The sequence below is a fragment of the Miniopterus natalensis genome, chromosome 2, assembly GCF_054644295.1.
Source record: "Miniopterus natalensis isolate mMinNat1 chromosome 2, mMinNat1.hap1, whole genome shotgun sequence".
Lineage (NCBI taxonomy): Eukaryota > Metazoa > Chordata > Mammalia > Chiroptera > Miniopteridae > Miniopterus > Miniopterus natalensis.
The window spans coordinates 105,564,172-105,582,992 of record NC_142082.1 but is presented as its reverse complement, the minus strand read 5'-3'; the positions used below and the strand labels follow the sequence as shown (position 1 = coordinate 105,582,992).

Here is an 18,821-nt window from a genome sequence, read left to right as displayed (position 1 = left end):
TGTACAATTTGACCTTTCTGACTTCAAAACCTTGCTTGTCTTTCTACTATGTTGTGAAGTTTGCAAAGGGAATTTCCTACTCCTTCAATTACTGAAGGCTGGGCTGTTGCCTTTTCGGGTATTTCAAAGCCATCCAGACTCACCTGTGACCCAGGGGCAGGGCATGGTTAGGTTTAACCTCACTGATCCCTGTTTCCCCCACAGTGGGTTTGTCCTTGTTTACTGAGAGAGCCACCTCTTACCTTCTTTTAAAGAGAAATAGAGCCCGGCTGGCATGGGTTAGTGGTTAAGCATCAACCTATGATCCAGGAGATCTCAGTTCCATTCCCGGTCAGGGCACATGCCCGAGTTGCGGCCTCGATGCCCAGGAGGGGGTGTGCAGGAGGCAGCTGATCAATCACTCTCATCATTGATGTTTCTATCTCTCTCTCCCTCTCCCTTCCTCTCTATGAAATCAATTTTTTTTTTTTAAAGAGAGAGAAATAGAGCTGTATATTAGTTAAAGGTCATAAAGACAGATTTTGTTCAGTACTATCACAATCTGGGAGAGAGACTTCAGTATAGAACTGGGCTCAGTTCTGAATACAGCAAAGTCAACGGGATTAATAGCCAAGAAGCAGAGTGAGTGGGTCAGTGCATGAAAAATTACTAAGAGGAGACATCAGGGTTATGGGGTTCTTACTAAAAAGATTTAACAGGATTCTTCCCAAAAACTGGGATAGGCAGGCCAAGGACAGGGCCCAAGGATGAGCCTAGTCTGCAAGAGGGCTCAGAGGAGCCTAAGGTTTGGGCAAGGAGAAAGTCTTTGTCAATCCCCAGCAAATGCCAAGAGAGGACATGCTGAAGACCCACAGTGATAGTTCATTGACCTTGGGGTAAGTTGTCTCACTTTTGGCGTGACTTTTAAGAGTCAAAAGAATTTGACTGGAATTTATAACTAGTTATAAGAAAGAATGTGCATCTGAGACCTGTAACTCCCACTGAGAGGGCAAAAAGCATTTTTATTATTATTTCCTCATAGCTTTGTCTGAAGTAGATGGTTTTTAGTCATAAGTGCAAAGTCCAGGAGGAGATGACCCAGTCATTCAGAGGCAGAAGCAATCAGGGCCTGCCCTCCCCCTCCCACAGTGCAACTTATTTTTCACTTGGTCACCTGAAGCCCCAGCCACTAGCCAGTAGCTCCTTGGACTTGGGAAGTGATGGGGCTCTTAAATGAGATGTGGCTGAGTTGGGATTAGCAGATGAACAACCAGCTTCCCCCTGAGCTCATCCAGAAATGCAGGGTGTAAATCTGGGAGCATTTGTTCTCTTTCTGCCTCACTCCCATATCCTCACCTCACTTCACTGGCCCCAGAATCCTGCTTCCCCAGAACATCCCCTGCTTTAACTAATCTAACCTGCTGTTTCTGACTGCCAGCTGGCCAGCCATGGAAACAGGAGAGACCTTGATGGCAGAGGGATAAACTGCAGAAGTCCCTGTAAACATAACATGAGCAGAAACTTGATGTCTATGCAGAGACCTGAAAGTGCAGAACCCCTGAGGCCTCTGCCCCCAGGACTCCTCAGAGTCTGTGCCAAAAAGTGCCCACAGGAACAAATGTAGGTGGAATGAGAACATGCTAGCTTGTGAGACAGAGAGACTCTCTGTTCTGATCCCAGCTTTGAAACAGCTAACTCTGTGACTTTAAGCTCTGAGCTTCTCTTTCCCCATCTGTTAAATGGGAGTAATCAGACCTGGCCTATTTCAGATTCTTATAAGTCTCTAGTGAGATCATGCCTATGAGGTTCTTAGTAAACACTAAAGGGCCACACAAACTGTGTAAGAAAACTATCCCCATACTCTGTCTCCTCCTGGAGTCAGCTACATAAACACTCAATGTAAAACATCAATGTTCACCTTCTGTGGGCCCATATTTGTGGGATTTACTCTTTCCTGTGTCTGTGTCTCTCCTGGTCCCCGCATAGGGGTTCCTGCGACACTTCTGCTTGTGGCCAGCTATTGGCTCCCGGGGATCAGAGATGTTCGTAAAGCTCCTGTGTGCAGTATCATGGGAGCATCTTGATGGAGCTGTTGGAGGCAAAGCAGCAGCTCATTAAAAATCCATCTGAAGAATGGGTTCTAGACTTAGCCTTGTCACTATTTACTAAGTGAACCTGGGTAAGGCATTTGACCAGGCAGGGTCCCATTTTCCTCATCTGAAATGACTAGGTAATCTTTTTAAAATTTTTAATCCTCACCCCAGGATATTTTTCCCCCCACTGCTTTTCAGAGAGAGTGGAAGAAAGGAGGGAGGGAGGAAGGGAGGGAGGGAGAGAGAGAGCGAGCGATGTGAGAGAGACACGCATTGATTGGTTGCCTCGCACACTTGCCCCGACTGGGGCTGGAGATTGAGCCTGCAGCTGAGGTGTGTGCCCTTGGCTGGAATCAAACCCGGGACCCTTTGGTCTGCAGGCCAGTGCACTAACCACTGAGCAAAACCGGTAGGGCAGAAATGACTAGATGATCTTGAAAGCTCCTTCCAGCCCCTGATAGTCTATGATTCTGGTTATGGCTAACAGTGGTTTGGTTCCACATAGTCAAAGTCTAACAGCCATGCCCAAGCCATCTCCTTGACACGTAGTAGGCTCTGACCCCCCTGTGACTATCAGTGCAACCACTGAATTCTGATTTCCTCCGCCCTCACCCTCAGCGCAGCTCCTTGCCTCGCTGCTTGGTTGTGAATGCGTGCTTGCCACCCAGCAGTTTCCTGTACCCCCTCACCATCATAGTTTGGCTTTTAGCCTTCCCAGATGTGTGTAAGCCAACCAGTTCCAGAGCTGTCAGGATGTAGTCACACAGCCTCCAGATCAATCCAGGAATATCTAGGCCTCAATGCTTATAAATTTGTTTGACACACACCAAGTCCCAGGCCCACCCTTTCCTGCCTCCCCCAGCTCTGGTTCCATCCAGCAACCCAGCAATTAATGTTGTGCCATGGGGGAGGGGGTCTCCCCAACTAGATATCACGCTGTTTCCCTGGGCTTGAAGGAAAGAGACTGAGCTGGAAAGAGAACTTGTGCAGGGGAGAGCTTAGTTTCACTGCCTTTCACAACCATTGTCCCACAGCAGCTTCTGGGAGAAATCTGCCTCAAATGGCAACTGGGGAAGAATCAGCCTGTACTGGGTTACCAGTGGAAGGCCAGTGCTCCACTTTCACATGGCCTGGCTCCTTGTCTGACTTGTGGAAGACAGCAAGTTCTAGTGGCATATCAGCTCATTTCCTCTCTCTCTGCCCAATTGACCTTGGAAAAGGTGGTAATTTTCTCCCAACATCACCACTCACACTTCATACCCACCATATGAAGAGGGGTGAGGAGTAGCAGAAGGAAAGATGATTACTTCTAGTATTTTCCCCAGCTCTTACAGCTTTATGAGATCTTTAGGTGATGTTGACCTTGTTCCTCTGTTCTCTCCTTTTCATAGGGTATGGCAGCTGGAGAGAACTGGCCAAGGCTCTGGCGAGCAGGAACATTCCAGCTGTGGATCCAAATCTCCAGTTCTACTATCCCCAGAGGCTAGGCCTCAAGGTATGTGGTGGGACCAGCGCATTTTCCCTCCCAGTGAGTTAACATGGGACTCGCTGCCCCTGCCCTTATAGCCGTAAGGGAAACCTACTTTTCTGTGGTAAGAGAGGCAGAGGAGAAAGAATCCCTGGGATGGCAGCCTGGCATCAGAGGATTTCCTAGCTGGGTGGGTAGAGATGTGCATCCTGTGCTCCTCAAAGCCATCACATAGTTCAAGATGCTCATGTCTCACCCTCCAGGTATGTGGCCGCCATCTCTAGCAGAAATAGAGGGCCTGAGGTGGGACCAGCATGTCCTGCCTCTTGCCGGCATGAAGACTGGGCTGGTACTTTACTTACAATCCCAGATCCTTGCTTCTAAGAGTCAGAGGTGATGCCATAGACAGACGGGACCACCACCACCACCTCACAAGTAGCTGGGGAACATATGTAATGGAGCATTTTTCTTGTAGTGTTTCTTGGGCAAATGGTCCCTAATGAGGCAGGAGCAGCGGCAGGGGTGGGAGTGGGGGGAAGATTAGGGAAGTTCAGTTTAGCCCAGAGCCCTGAGGTTGAGCCTAGAACAGATATGGATCCCCAAGACTGGACCAGAACCAAGCTGAACCTGTAGACTTGCACAGTAGGGAACAATTGGTATGTCCCCAAGGGACTCCCACTTGTTAGGACAAATGAGTGACAAATCTGGGCAGAGTTCTGGAGGGATATAGAGGAAGGGGAGACAAAGTCTTTGCCCTCTGGAGAGCCTGATCTAATTAGAAGAAAGTTTATTTCCATATGAGAAGACTGAAAAAATGCAGGAAAGTAAAAGAACTGCAAGAGTATACATTGATGAAACTGCAAGGAGGCTTATTCTTGAGGGATATAGTATGAATGAGAAATAGAGTGTCTCTTAAGTGAATAAGCTTCCTGTGGCCACGGCTGTGTCTCCCGATCTCTACTCCCCCAGAAGCACTTTCTGGGGCCCCGAATCCTGTTCTCACCCTAATATTCCCACCAAGTTCATTCTTCACTCTTCTGCCAGGACCAAGACTTTGAGCGAGGTGGGAGCAGTAACAACAGCTACCTGAAGTGGAATAAGGCTGTCCCCTGGCTCTCAGAGGTAAGGGACTCTCTGCTGTCCCTGTTCTTTAGAGGGTTAAAAAATAGCTTTTACAGATAATTCCAGACCACAGGAATTTTTTTCCTATGGTTATCGTTAAAAATTTTTACCTAATTCGAAAAAAAGAAAAGGTTTCCAGGCTCATTTGATTTTCTTCCTTTAGAGAAGAACTAATATTTGCTGTGGGCCCACCATGTGCCAGGCTTTGTGTGTATGATCTCATGTCAGCTTTATGACCCTGTAAAACTGTATCAAGGTCCTTATTTTATAGGCCAGAAAAACAAAGCTCAAGGAAGCCACGACTTCCATGTCCATGCCAATCCCCCATCCTAAAGACAGGCTTTCCAAACAGTCTTTCTTGAACCATTAAGTCCTGTAAGACAGTCCAGGAAGAAAGGAGTGCATTGTTTAAAAAGGTTTAGAAGCTATATACTGCATCCACTTCTTGGAAATATGCATTAGCACATGGGAGTTTCTGAGAAGTTTTGCAGTAATCTGTTTAACTTGGTTTAGCTCAGCATGTACCAAACTCATTTGCCTACTGAATTGCTTTTTCCCATGAAACATCTATTAATAGTCTGTGAAACCAGTGTTTTAAGGAACATACACTATGAAAACAGTGTTTGAAGGAATATATGCTGTTTTAGAAATTTTAAAAAATATATCTATCTTTATTGATTTCAGAGAGAGGAAAGGAGAGGGAGAGAGAGAGATAGAAACATCAATGATGAGAGAGTCATTGATTGAGCCCATGACCTGGGCATGTGCCCTGACCGGGAATCCAACCCTGATCGCCTGGATCCTAGGTTGACGCTCAACCGCTGAGCCACGTCCGGCCGGGCTAGAAAATTTTTATAGGAAGCACTTAAACCTGTGAATGAAAGTTGTCCTAATCATCATATCTTTTATTTCTATAGAATTTGACAGAGTCTTTTTCTTTTGGTCAAGAAACTGAAGTTTAGGGAGGCTAATTAACATGCTCAAAATTACCCTGAGTAAATGCTTATGCCGAGACTCCATAGTACCATGGTGCTTTGGGGTAAAATTTTAAATTTGGGTTTCATATTTTACGACTTGCCCACAACCCATTGTCTCTTATTCATGAGGCCTGTGGACATAGCTTACTTTTCTGGGCTGGTTGGTGCTGGCCAGCCCATTGCCTTTATCCGTACTCATCACAAATTGATCTCTTCAGCCCGGGTGATTTCACTTGCAGTCTACCCATTTGTGGTGGGGCAGGAGTGAAGGAGGCAATATCATGTTAAATGTGACATTAGGATGAGGTGATTCACCTGGTGAAACTGCCTCTGTGTAAGCCCTGAGTGAGAGAAGATGGATTACAACACTGTACACTTGTGCTAGGTGACATCATCAGGTAATTATGCCCCACCCCACCTAGAGGTAGTATTTTGAAAAGAAGGTGCCTTAAAGACCATTAGCCCAGTGATCCAGCCTTCTCTCCTTTGAGCACAGTTTGGATCATCTTTTTTTATTCTCCTTTTCATATGTTTATTGACTACTGTGTTTCTTCTCTTTGGGTTGCATATTTGCATCTCTTGCCCATTCTTCATTGGGTTATTTTCTGTCCATAAGTTAGCAATATAAGTTCACAAATTACATCAAATGTTCATAAATTATTTATCAATTAGTGATATTAACTATTGGTCACATGCTATAAATGTTTTTGCAGTTTGTTTTTAGTGACCGGATCATTTTTCTTTTCTTTTTGGATTATTTTTCTTGATGAACCAATTATTTTGAAAGATTAAAACTACCTAACATTCTGCATTTATTAATCATTAACTTCCCCACTTCTTTCGGCCCATCAAGAATGGAGATATGTATGAAATGACAATGGTGAACAAATAGTAAATAGTGGTTAATATAGGAATAACTTTTTAAAGAAATAGTTGATCTTTCAGTGTATGGCTTTTTGGTGGTAAATACCTGATTTCCATTGACTATGTTTTTGTTTTTTTTATCCTCACCCAAGGATTATGTTTTTATTGATTTTAGAGAGAGAGAAACATCGACTGGTTGCCTCTCGTACGCACTCGACTGGGGATTGAATCCACAACCTCGGTATGCTCCGTGACCAGGAATCCAACCCATAACCTTTTGGTATACAAGCTGACTTTGTTTTTTTTAAATATGGAAAGTAGCTTAGAAAATCCCCATTATAGTCCTCAGGGATCTTCAGGAAGTCATTGATCCAATTTTCTTATTATACTAATAAGGAAAACAAGGGCCTGAGAAGTTAAATAACATAGGCAGTCACACAGCTGCACAGTGGTTCCAACTCTCAGCCCGTCGATGGGACCTTTGTTCCCATCTCCTTACCTGTCTCCTGTCTTTTGACATATAGTTTCAGCAAGGAGTGCCCAGGTTAATGATATGTCATTTATTGAACTTCTACTACCGGCCAGGAGCTGTTAAGTTGTACTATTATCCCTCATTTTCAGGTAACGCAAGAGGGGTTAACTCACTCACTCACTCACTCACTGAAGGTGGCACAGCTGGTACACAGCCTGCTCTGAGGGGAGCAAGGAGGAACGTAAGGCGACTGACACCAGTCTCTTCTTTGACTGTCTCCCTGCCCCAGACTTTGGCTGGCTGCTCAGTCTCTGAGGCCAGAAGTTACCCTTGAAAGCAAAACAGCCTTGAGCATTCTACTTGGTGTTTCGGAGAGAGGCCATCAAAGTAGATGGCTGGGGGGCTGGCCTTCATGGGGAAACCGCCCTCAAAAGCTGATTCATATCAACCCAAATCATAAGACACTAAATAGCAAGCCCCACTAATTAAACCTCAGCACCAGTTTATTCATTTACCCATCAGTATATGCGTCCTTTGACCAAAACATTGTCTGTTCAAGATGCGTCCTCTGGAAAACGGAAAGAGTTATATGAAAGAAATTTGGTGAACAGAGAATCAGATCAAAGCAAGTCAGAATTTTCATGGGTCACGCACGTCGTGCGGGCTTTGGAGAGGCACCGTCTCTTGAGGAGAGGGCTGGGGTATACATTTCTTCTCAAGCTTTCCTTCCCTCCCCCCTTTTTTGGTTATGGTTTTATTGAGATATAATTTATATACCATATAATTCACCCATTAAAAACACTAATGTACTTTCTGTCTCTCTAGATTTGCCTGTTCTGGACATTTCATATAAATCAAATCATACAATATGTGGCCATTTGTATCTGGCTGTTTCCACTGAGCATCACATTTTCAAGCCTCACCCACGGTGTATGTCAGTACTTCCATTTCTTCTTATGGCTGAATAATATTCTACTGTGTAGATGTGCCACATTTTATTTATCCATTCCTCGATAGATGGATATTCAGGTTGTTTCTGCTTTTTGGTTATCATGAGTAATGCTGCTGTGAATGTTTGTGTACAGTTTTTTATGTGGATCAGACTTTCCTTTTTTTAGAGCCCAGAAACGCCGTCATTGTACACTTTGGTTACCTCAGTGAGATACAAGTGGCATCTCTGTTCATTTGCAAATCGTCGTCTGTTCATATGGGGAATTTACCCATTAGGGTTTCACCAAGTGTCCAGAGCCGCCTCTTACCTTCACAGAGCCTGGAGCTCTTGATTCCAAGGTGGAGCTCTTTCAAAGGACAGGTGTGAATAGGGAATCAAGAGTAGCTTGAGCATCTAGAGACTCGGAACAGGGGTCTGGTGTACAGGAACCAGTGGCCTCCCTGTCCTGCTGTGTTGGGGTCATGCGGTCCAGTCCCTGTGCTTCTCCTGGGTGAGTCCTCACTGCCCCATGAGGTGAGCCAGCAGCCAGCTGTGCTGGTTTTGTGAGTATGAATTTGACTGAGCAGCAGTGCGGCACAGTGAGGGCCAGTGAGTGAGGCTCACATCCTTTGACGGGCTTCTGACCTCTCCTGGAGGCAGAGCCCACACCCCTGCCTTCCTGCCGTCTGCATCCCATACCTCTTTTGAGGACCACATCTCTTTTTACCTTTAACTGGTACAAAGCAGTCACTCAGTGCTTGTAGAATAAATGGGGGAATATATGGTTCTGGGCTTAACTTCTCCAAGCATTTGTTTATTCAAATAATTAAGATATGCAGGGAACACAGAGGAGGGAGAAGGCCTCGGAGAGAAAGATTTGAGAAGAGCCTTTAAGGATGAGCTGGAGTTTGCAGGTGGGGAGGAAAGGAAAGGGCCCTCTAACCAGGGAATAGTATTTGCAAGGTACTGGAGAGGTGAAGGAGTTTGCTGTGGGTGGAGTAAAGGTGTGTGACAGGGAGTGGTATGAGGTGAGGCTGGGAAAGTAGGTCAGTCGTGCCGGGATAAGGTTTTGTTCTGAAGCCTCTGGGAACCTCTGGAGCAGCAATTCTGCGGGCAGTGTGAAGAATTAGTAGAGAGGGAGAAACTTCGTTCAGTTGGAGGCTCTGCTACAGGCCTGGCAAGCCCAGTGAGGCCTGGCAGAGGCAGGTCATGGGGGTGGAAGACAGTAGACCTTCCTGTGTAAGGACCCATCAGGCTGGCCTCCCCCTCCTCCACCCATACTTCAAGACACCCTCCCCACTTCCACAAGGATAATTGCTGTGTGTCTTTGGGGAGTCAGTTTACCTCTCTGGGCATCAATATTCTCACCTCTAGAATGAGAGGGTTCCAACAGATACATTCTCCACTACTTGTAACTGGAAGTTCTAAGTCCGTCATTGGTGGTGGCAGTGCTGTGGCCATGGGAGCCCCACTGCCCTTCCCGGGGTCTTAGCCACTGCTGGACAATGGAAAGTGGGCAAATGGTGGTGCTGATGAGCTGGGGTCCCACATCCCTGCCAGATACAAAGTCTCCAAAACTTGGAGGGACACAAATCCTGGTGGGGTCACCATTCTGGGCCTGGGGAGGAAGGTGGTGCCCCCTGGTCCCTGAGAGACTCCCCATCTATAGCCTAAGGGTGGATGAAGCATGGTTTGAGGGCTAACAATGCTGAGTGAGGGCCTAGATCTTCAAGGAGATGGGTAGTACTCTTTCTGTACTCTTGCCTCCCCCTGCCTGTGGTTTCCTGCAGCATCTCAGGTGAGACTCTGAGAGGGAGGTAGGAGGCAGCCAGCCCTGCTCTTTCCTGCTTCCCTCCTTTCCCCACTGTGGCCTCTGGCCTCCTGGCTGAACACAGCAGCTTCTCCAGTGGTATCCCCTCCCTCTACATTTTTTTTAGAAGATTATTCAAATTTTAATTGCTCCAGTATTTTGGTGGTCATATTTCCAAACATGAACATTTTATCAGTTTTTAAATATATATACTTTTAAATTTATTTTTATTGTTGAAAGTATTACAGATTTCCCCGTTTTTGCCCCATTGACCCCTTCTACCCCGCCCCTGCCTCAGTCCTTCTGCATTTTGTTGTGGTTCTGAGCACACTGCTCTGGAAGTCCCAGAAAGGGGCAGTGAGGAGGCCGTTGGCAGGAGACACTGAGTCTTGTAAACAGGACTTAAGGAATTTCTCCAGAAGTAGCACAATGTACCCATTCTTTCCTTCCAAGAAGGCTTAACCCGCCCCCCACCTACCCAGCCCACATTCTGTCTCCCACCCATCCCAGCCCCCCACTCATATTCCCTGGACTGATGGCCACTTCCCAAGATCCCACATTCCTAGCGCTGAGCAGGCCAGCACACCCAGGAAGTGCTAAGCTGCTGAAGGGATGGCAATGACAGGCTCTCCTTGCTCTTTTCTGGATCCAGCTGTGAGCTAGTGTTTCCCCAAGCTGGGGCCTGTACCCACGCCACCAGCCCCGCTCAGATCTTCGGCATTCCTGTTGAGGAGTTTTCCCCAACCCCCATGTTCTCTCCCCTCCCCTCCCTTCCCTCCCACCAGATCTCTTGCTGGAGACCTTGTCACTTATTCTATCTAGGCTTCCAGTCTGGGGGCCCTTCCTCCTCTGTTTTCCTAAGGGCAGTTTAGATGTTGGTAACTGATGGGCCACAATGGGGAGGGAGGGCAGGGTCTGTTTGTGTAGAGTAATTGAGGTCCCCCCTCCCACAACCTGGAGATTAAACTCTGGGGGAGGGGAGGAGAAAAGAGCTGAGATGGGGTAATCTGAAACTCTTTGTCAGGATAAATTGGGACAGTATCCCCATGCTTCCCCTCCCCTCTCGAGCTACAGGCCTCCACCCACTCAGAGTACTCGCTGCTGCCTTAGTGCTTTCTTTTGCAGGGGGCCCTCTGCTCCAGGCCTCCACACCCTGTGCTGAGAAGGAGAGAGAGAATACATCTTCTGCTCCCACCTTCCCGGGTCTTCAGAAGCCCCAGGCACCTGGTTCATTATTCAGGCCGTCCTGGGCCCAGTGAGGCTCTGAGTTCCCGAGAGCAGTGTGAGGCCGGGTCTGCAGAAGGGTCCCCAGAGACCTCCTGCAGCGCTTTCCCAGCTGCTTCCCCACAAGGGGAGCCCCAAGCGTGAAGGCCACTGGGTAGATAAGGTTTCACCAGCAGACAGCTGTGGAGCTTTCCTCTTACTAGGCATTAGGGGAAGGGGAGAGGAGGAGAGCAAGTCTTCAGCTGAAACCCCAGCTTGGCACTTCCTTCCAGTTCCCTCTGTCACCTCTGTCATGGCTGTTACTCCCCCTCACCTGGGGAATGCAAACCAGCCCCTTCCTGCATGGAAAGAGCTGGGAATGCCCTAGCAGGTTTGGCTCAGTAGTTAGAGCATCGGTCCGCGGACTGAAGGGTCCTGGGCTCAATTCCGGGCAAGGGCACATACCTTGGTTGCAGGCTCGATCCCCAGCCCTCGTTGGGATGTGTGTGAGAGGCAACCAATAGATCTGTCTCTCTCACATCAATGTTTCTCTCTCTCCTCCTTCCACTCCCTCTGAAAAGCAATGGGAAAAATATCCTCTGGTGGGGATTTAAAAAAGAAAAGAAAAAAAAGAAAAGAAGAAAAGAAAAGAGAAAAGAAAAGAGCCTGGAGTGTGTGTGTGTGTGTACACACATGTGTACATGTGTACATATCCATGGCCAGAAAAACAGACCCAAGCCTCAGGGCCAGGCCATGGGGATGAAGTTCCTGAAAGAAGCCTTGGGTGCCAAGGACGGGAATGGGACTGAAATGGGCCATGACCTTCAACAATGGGAGGAACACTCAAGCTGGGGCGGCAGTGGCCCTTGCCTCTGTCTCTCCACCCAGCCTCTTCAAGCCACAGGAGCTGCAGGGGCAGGTTTGGGGGTGCTCACTCTCACCTGCTTCTCTGCCCTCACAGTTCCGGGGCCGTGCCAACCTGCATGTGTTTGAAGACTGGTGTGGCAGTTCCATCCAGCAGCTCAGGAGGAACCTCCACTTCCCACTGTACCCCCATGTGAGTGCTGTGGGCCCCCCTCTCCTTTCTCCTTCCACACCATCTCCTCCCCCTCTGCCCCTTTCTGTTTCTTACCCCCATCTTCTGTCTTCCTCATCTTTCCTTTTTTTCTGGTTCGCTTTCTTTCCTTTATCTTGTGGGCCCTTCTTTCCTCTCTGCACAGTATCTGCTCTGTTCATCATTTCAGCTTTACACTCTCATTGTGGCCCATGATATAGTTTACCCAGGGCCACCGCATGCACTTGTCCAGTTGTGCATTGTGCAAGGTCACCTGGACAAGCAGTCCAGTGGGAGCGGAAATCTTGCCTGCACTCCACACTAAGCCATGCCCTGGCCCGTCTTTCTCACTCCCTCCTGGTCTTCCCACCAGTCCTGAGAAGACCAGTCTCTTCACTTTCCTCTTCCCTTTTCCGGGTAACTGTTTCTCTACCTTTCTTGGCATAGATCCGAACAACTTTGAGGAAGCTGGCCGTGTCTCCCAAATGGACCAACTACGGTCTCCGCATCTTTGGCTATCTGCACCCCTTCACTGATGGTGAGGCCAACCCCAATGTCCCACTCTTCCACTTCCTGCTGCAGAGTTCTTTAGGGTGTCCAGAGAACATAAGCCTGTAGCTGTGAAATAAGTCTGCACTGGGACCCTGTTAGTGCATCATTGAGGATAGGGGAAATTGAGTCCAGGTGAGGTCTCACCCAGTCCCCCCACCCCCCCCACCAGGCTGTCTTCACTCCTTGACTTGCGGAGTCTGGAGCTAGCTCACCTCTCTCTCTAGTCTTCCCACCCTACAGTGTCTCCCAGGATGGAGAAACCCCACTCTACAAGAGGGAAGCCACATACCTAGCTCCCGAGAGAATTTGCTACACATAACACAGGCCTTCAGTCCTGACACTGATGTTCTTGCTCTCACCTGGATTCTCCCCCACCACCCAGGGACAATCCAGTTTGCCATTGCTGCAGACGACAATGCGGAACTCTGGCTGAGCCATGATGACCAGGTTTCAGGCCTTCAGCTGCTGGCCAGTGTGGGCAAGGTAGGGTCAGCTCAGCCCAGGAGCTCTCCCCTTGGTCCCAGGTGCCAGGCATTGAGGGCTCCGTCAGTAGACTCTCACTCCCACTCCCAGGCTCCATCAGCAGACTCTCACTCCCACTCCCAGGCTCCATCTCATTACCACTGGTATCTGGTGTGATTGCCAGGGAAGAAGGTGGGAATGAGAAGCATCCTACTTCCCCATCCCATTTTACACAGCGATACACAGAGGTGTGGGGAGGAGGAGAGAGTTAGTCTGAGGCTGGGAAAAGACCCGAGGAAAATTCACCTCTGGGCTGGGCCTGGGTAACATATATATTTTGGTTCGAGGGTCCTTAGCTCAGTGCTAAGGACTCACCCAAGGAGACGGAGTGCTGGGGCCCTTCTGGGAAGGGGGTGGAGGTGCTTCTCGCATGGGTCACTCGGTCACTCCCTTAACTCCCTTCTGTTTTCTCTCCCATCATCACTCATCATCTTCCTCCTCTCGCCCCTCTCCCTCTCAACTTTTCTCCTCATTCCTTCCTTTTTCTTCACTCACCACCTCCTGTCCTTCTTATCTCCTTTCCTCCACCTTTCACTCATTCCCTCCTCACACTTCCAGACTGGAAAGGAGTGGACTGCCCCTGGAGAGTTTGGGAAATTTCGAAGTCAAATTTCCAAGCCAGTGAGGTGAGTAGGCAGTGTCATGACATTCTCAAGAGCAGCAAAGAAACCCCAACCTCTCCTAAGTGCTGAGGCCAAATCCGAGTCAGAGCCCAGTGTGTCCCCTTTATTCTCCAGCCTTCCTTCAACCTGTCCCCTCCACTCTCCAGCCTTCCTTCAGCCTGTCCCCTCCACTCTCCAGCCTTCCTTCAGCCTGTCCCCTCCACTCTCCACCCTCCAGCCATCCTTCAGCCTGCCCCCTCCACTCTCCAGCCATCCTTCAGCAGGTCCCCTCCTCTCTCCAGCCTTCCTTATTCCCAAGGTTCAGTGTGCTGGGCACCCATGCATTTTGGTAAATGAAGTCTTTGACTTAGAAACCATCTGGCTCATTGTTCCTCATTTTACAAATCAAGAAACTGAGGCCCTGAGGAGGCTATGATTTAATGAACATCTCACAGCTATTTAGTGACACTCAGGGCTGGAAAACAAAAATAGGTCTTTCTACCAGTCCTTTTCACATTTTCTCCATATCCAAAAATGTCCACAGCTATACAGCCTGAACACTGCTGCTCTGCCTGTGCTGTATAAAGGTCTAGTCACAGCGGTCCCTTGGTAGACTGGAGGGAAACAAAGGCCTTTCCTGGCTAACAGTGGCTGGAATCACTTTTGCACGCTGCAGCGAGTACTTAGCCCAACTTCAGAGCGCCACCTGGTGGCTGGCACATGCAAGCAAGAACATGCACTGGCTTCCTGGTAATATCTGTGTTGATAACAAGACAGTCCACTGCTGTGTGCCAGCCTCTGTGGTGTAATTCAGCTCACGACATGGACTCTGAAGCAAGGTTGTCCAGGTCCAAATCCCAACTCCACCACATTACCTCAGCAACTTTGGAAAATTACCCAAGATTTCTGTGCCTCAGTGTTCTCATCTACGAGCAAGGATTAAGGGATTTCGTGTATCTAAAGCACTTAGAACAGCGCCTAGCACACAGTAACAACTCTAAGGGTTAATTATTATAAATTTTTATGCTCCCTATTGTCCTGTAAGTAAGTACTATTATCATCACCATCTTCCAGAAGAGAAAACGAAGGTTACACTGTTAGTAAGTGGTGGAGTGGGGACTGTAACCCAGGGGGTTAAATGGCAAGATCCTGGGACTCTTAAGAGCACAGAGAAAAGGAAAAGGGAGAGTATGGGTGGTGGGGTGAGGTGGGAGCAGGTGGGCGCAGTGGAAGAGGAGGGTGGAGGGATGGCCACGGGGTGGGAGACAGCCTTCCGTTTCTCTGCTCTCTCCTGCCGTCAGCCTGTCAGCCTCCCGCAGGTACTACTTTGAGGTGCTGCACAAGCAGAATGACGAGGGCACCGACCACGTGGAAGTTGCGGTGAGTGTCCCGCCGTTCCTGCCTCTCCTGGCTCAACTCTTAGCCTCACCTCTTCCCTCTGCCCTTGAACCCTTTTCAAAATCTAGCTACCTCCAACCTTCTATGTCCACCTTCTCTCTTCCAGTGGCGACGGAATGACCCTGGAGCCAAGTTCACCATCATCGACTCCCCTTCCCTGTCTCTCTTCACAAGTGAGTAGTAGGCCCTGCCCCTAGCTTGAGTCGGAAGCCAGGCGTGTCCACACGGGAGGCTCACTCCACCTGGGGAAGTGGGTCAGGGAAGGGGTGTGGTGTGGAGGCTAAAGCTCGAGGTGCTTGAAACATGGGTTTGAAGGGACAGGAACAGAACCTAAAGGAACCCTAAGGTCACAGGTCCTTAACTCGGGTCAGGGACCCCTTTGAGAACCTGATGGAAGCTCTTTGAGCCCTCATCTCAGAAAAATTCCCTTGTGTACCCACATACAGTATTTTGTGTATAATTTCAAGGGGATCCAGGGACCATGAGGCTCACTCCAGATGAAACCCTGAGTGAGGCTAATCTCCTCTTTCACAGATGAGGCAACTATGGCTCTTTCCAAGCCATGGCAGAGGAGAGGAAGCTTTCCCAACTGCTTTAAACTGGCAGTAAATGAACTCCTATTATACTATTCATTGCTTATGATTTCCTAACAAGACTCTTATTCGGAGGTCCCATTGAGTGATTGTCACCTGGCAGGTGGGGCCATGTGGACCCTGGATGTATGAAGAGCAGACAGGGCTAGAACCTAAGGGAGGAAGGGAAAGGGAAGTGCTGGGAGGGGACTGGGAAGGCAGGGGGAAGTGTGTGTAAGAAGGGGAGAAAAGGGAAGGGTTGGGTTCACAGGAAAGGGTGGCAGTGTGGAATGGGCATAGTGAGTGGGAGGAGGTTGCTGGTGACCAAAACAAGAGGCCCATAAACAAAGTCAAGACAGAGGAGTAGGTGGTGAGTTGCTGGGTTGCTGGAAGAGGAAGAGGGGAGAATTGGAATCCATAGATTCAATGTGAACTGAGAAGAGAGAGGCCCATAGCAAAGTGCAGGTAAGAAACTAGTAAGATGGGTGATGGTGGCGTAGGTAACCATGGTACCCACTGCCTCCCACAACCACATCAAAATTACAACTAAAATATAGAACAAGCATCACTCAGAACCTCCTGAAATCTAACTGAACAGATGTCCTACAACAAGGGAACTAAAGAAGCACATTGAAACCGGTGTGTGGGGGGAGACGTGGGGTGAATTGGGGCTGAATTGCGGAGACGTGGCCATGGTCCCACACCCAGTGCCATGGTTTAAAACCAGAAGGGATATTTCGGTGGTGGAGGTTTCCCGGAGGAGTGAGAGGTCCCAGCCCTACATCAGGTCCCCCAGCCCAAGGTTTCAGGGCTGGGAAGAGAAGTCCCACAACTTCAGGCTGTAAAAACCAGCAAGGATTGTGGCTGAGGGACACGGAGGCTGCGGGAGCCCCAGGCGTTCCCCTTAAAGAGCCCACACATGGACTTACTCAGATGTGCTCCCTCTGAGCTCCAGTGCTAGGGAGTAGCTTGAAGGGAACCTGGGACATTTGAGAAGGAACTAACTTGCCTGAAATTGGGTCAAGAGCTAGAGGGGCAGCTTTCTCACAGACAGAAGAGCTGGCAGAGGCCATTGCTCCTTTGATGAGCCCTCCCCTCACAGAGCTGGCAGGCAGGCATCATATCTGAATCTCCAGCAACCTGACTCACATCTTTTGCCCTACCTTGGTGATTCCCGGAGACCCTGCCTCTCCCTACTCGCAAGCTCATCCAAGCCATTTACAGTGGCTTTTCTATGCAAATAGCCTCTCTAGCCTCATGCTTAGGACTTTCCTAAAATCTCCCAAACAAGCAGCAGCTGGCCTCAGTGTGCCCAATACCTCTTGATAAGTGGCCCCAGGCCTGGCACTACCAGCAGCCTGCATTGGTTCATAGCTTGGCCTCTCCTGGGCACCTCCAAGTCCAGCACAAGGAGCAGCCATCTACTCTTTGCTGTGTAGCTCATGCTGGGTGGCCCTGGGCAAGGCACAGGCAGAGGGGGACTTTGCACCTCCCAGGAGGCCCTAGAGACAGTGCACCCGGTAGTCAGCTTTGACCACACTGGATTACAACCCTACCACATCCACGAGTGACACACTCAAGAGACGGACTCAGTGAACACCAAAGCTCCACTGAAGTAAATCCTGCTCCAGCATACCAGCTCTTCAGCTGTAGCTGCAGCTGGTCTTTGCAATTGTCCTGAGGGTCAATTCTTCCCAGTGATGCCAATAGCAACTAAGGCTCAACTACAACAAGACAGTGCACACAGCCCACACAGGGGAGCACCTAGAAGGCCCAGCTCAGGTGACTGGGGAGGCTGAGCCACTGGACCCTACAGGACACCTTCTACACAAAGCTACTCTACCAATTCCAGGAGACATAGCAGCTCTTCCTAATACATAGATACAAATACCAGGAAGCAGCCAAAATGTAGAGGCAAAGAAACATGTCACAAAGGAAAGAACAGAAGAAATCTCTGGAAAAAGAACTAAATGAAATGGAGCCAAGCAAGCTACTAGATACAGAGTTCAGAATTATGGTTATAAGGATGCTCAAGGATCTTAGTAAGACTATTAAGGACACTAGTGAGACCATCAATGACATAATAAAGTACCAATTAGAAAGCAAGGCTACACAAACTGAAATGAAGAATAATTTACAGGGAACCAACAGTAGAGTAGAGGATGCTGAGAATCAAATCAGCACTTTGGATTATGAGGAAGCAAAAAAACACTCAACTAGAAGAGCAAAAAGAAAAAGAATCCAGAAATATGAAAACAGTGTAAGGAGTCTCTGGGACAACTTCAAGCATACCAACATTCGCATTATGGGGGTGTAAGAAGGAGAAGAAAGATACCCAGAAATTGAAAACCTATTAGAAAAAATAATGACAAGAAACTTTCCCTACCTGATGAAAGAAATAGACTTACAAGACTTACAAGTCCAGGAAGCACATAGAATCCTAAACAAGAGGAACCCAAAGAGGCCCACAGCAAGACACATCATAATTAAAATGCCAAAGGTTAAAGACGAAGAGAGAATCTTAAAAGCAGCAAGAGAAAAGCAGTTACCTACAAGGGAGCACCTATATGACTGTCAGCTGATTTCTCAACAGAAACTTTGCAGGCCAGAAGGGAGTGGCAAGAAATATTCAAAGTGATGAAAAACATGGAACTACAACCAAGATTGCTCTACCCAGCAAAGCTATCATTTAGAACTGAAGGTCATATAAAGATCTTCACAGATAAGAAAAAGCTAAAGGAGTTCATCACCACCAGACCAGTATTACATGAAATGTTGAAGGGTCTTCTTTAAGAATAAGCTAATGAACAAAATAATCTGACAAACAAAATAGACCCAGAGACACTGAAGCATGCAACAGATGGTCGTATCTCAGAGGGAAGAGATTAACCAAAGAAGTTTTATGCGTATATGCATAATCCATGGACACAGACAATAATGGGGTGAAGGCCTGGGGAGGGGGTGGGAGGGAGGTAGAGGGGGTCAATGGGGGGGGATGGGACACCTATAAAACTTTCAACAATAAAGATAATTTAAAAAAAACCAAAAAAACCTAGTAAGGTGGACCAGAGGTAATTAGCGTTGAGTGTAGAAGGAGAGCTCTATTTGTGGCAGAAGACACATGAACCCAGAAGTCAGAGGGATGGGGAGCAGGGCTGCTGGGAATACTAGGGGTGCCCTGCTTGTGGTAGGCATTGCTGAT

General features: G+C 48.3%; 1 protein-coding gene across 1 annotated transcript in view; it reads left to right on the top strand.

Annotated features, from left to right (window-relative positions):
- The window catches only part of B4GALNT3 (beta-1,4-N-acetyl-galactosaminyltransferase 3), a 98,221-nt gene that overhangs the window by 66,928 nt on the left and 12,472 nt on the right, over nucleotides 1-18,821 (top strand). The window contains exons 2-9 of the mRNA XM_016224801.2: nucleotides 3,464-3,567; nucleotides 4,585-4,662; nucleotides 11,881-11,976; nucleotides 12,421-12,511; nucleotides 12,908-13,008; nucleotides 13,606-13,673; nucleotides 14,951-15,029; nucleotides 15,154-15,220. Of these exons, the coding sequence (XP_016080287.2) occupies nucleotides 3,464-3,567; nucleotides 4,585-4,662; nucleotides 11,881-11,976; nucleotides 12,421-12,511; nucleotides 12,908-13,008; nucleotides 13,606-13,673; nucleotides 14,951-15,029; nucleotides 15,154-15,220 (684 nt within the window). The remainder of the gene's footprint in view (nucleotides 1-3,463; nucleotides 3,568-4,584; nucleotides 4,663-11,880; nucleotides 11,977-12,420; nucleotides 12,512-12,907; nucleotides 13,009-13,605; nucleotides 13,674-14,950; nucleotides 15,030-15,153; nucleotides 15,221-18,821) is intronic.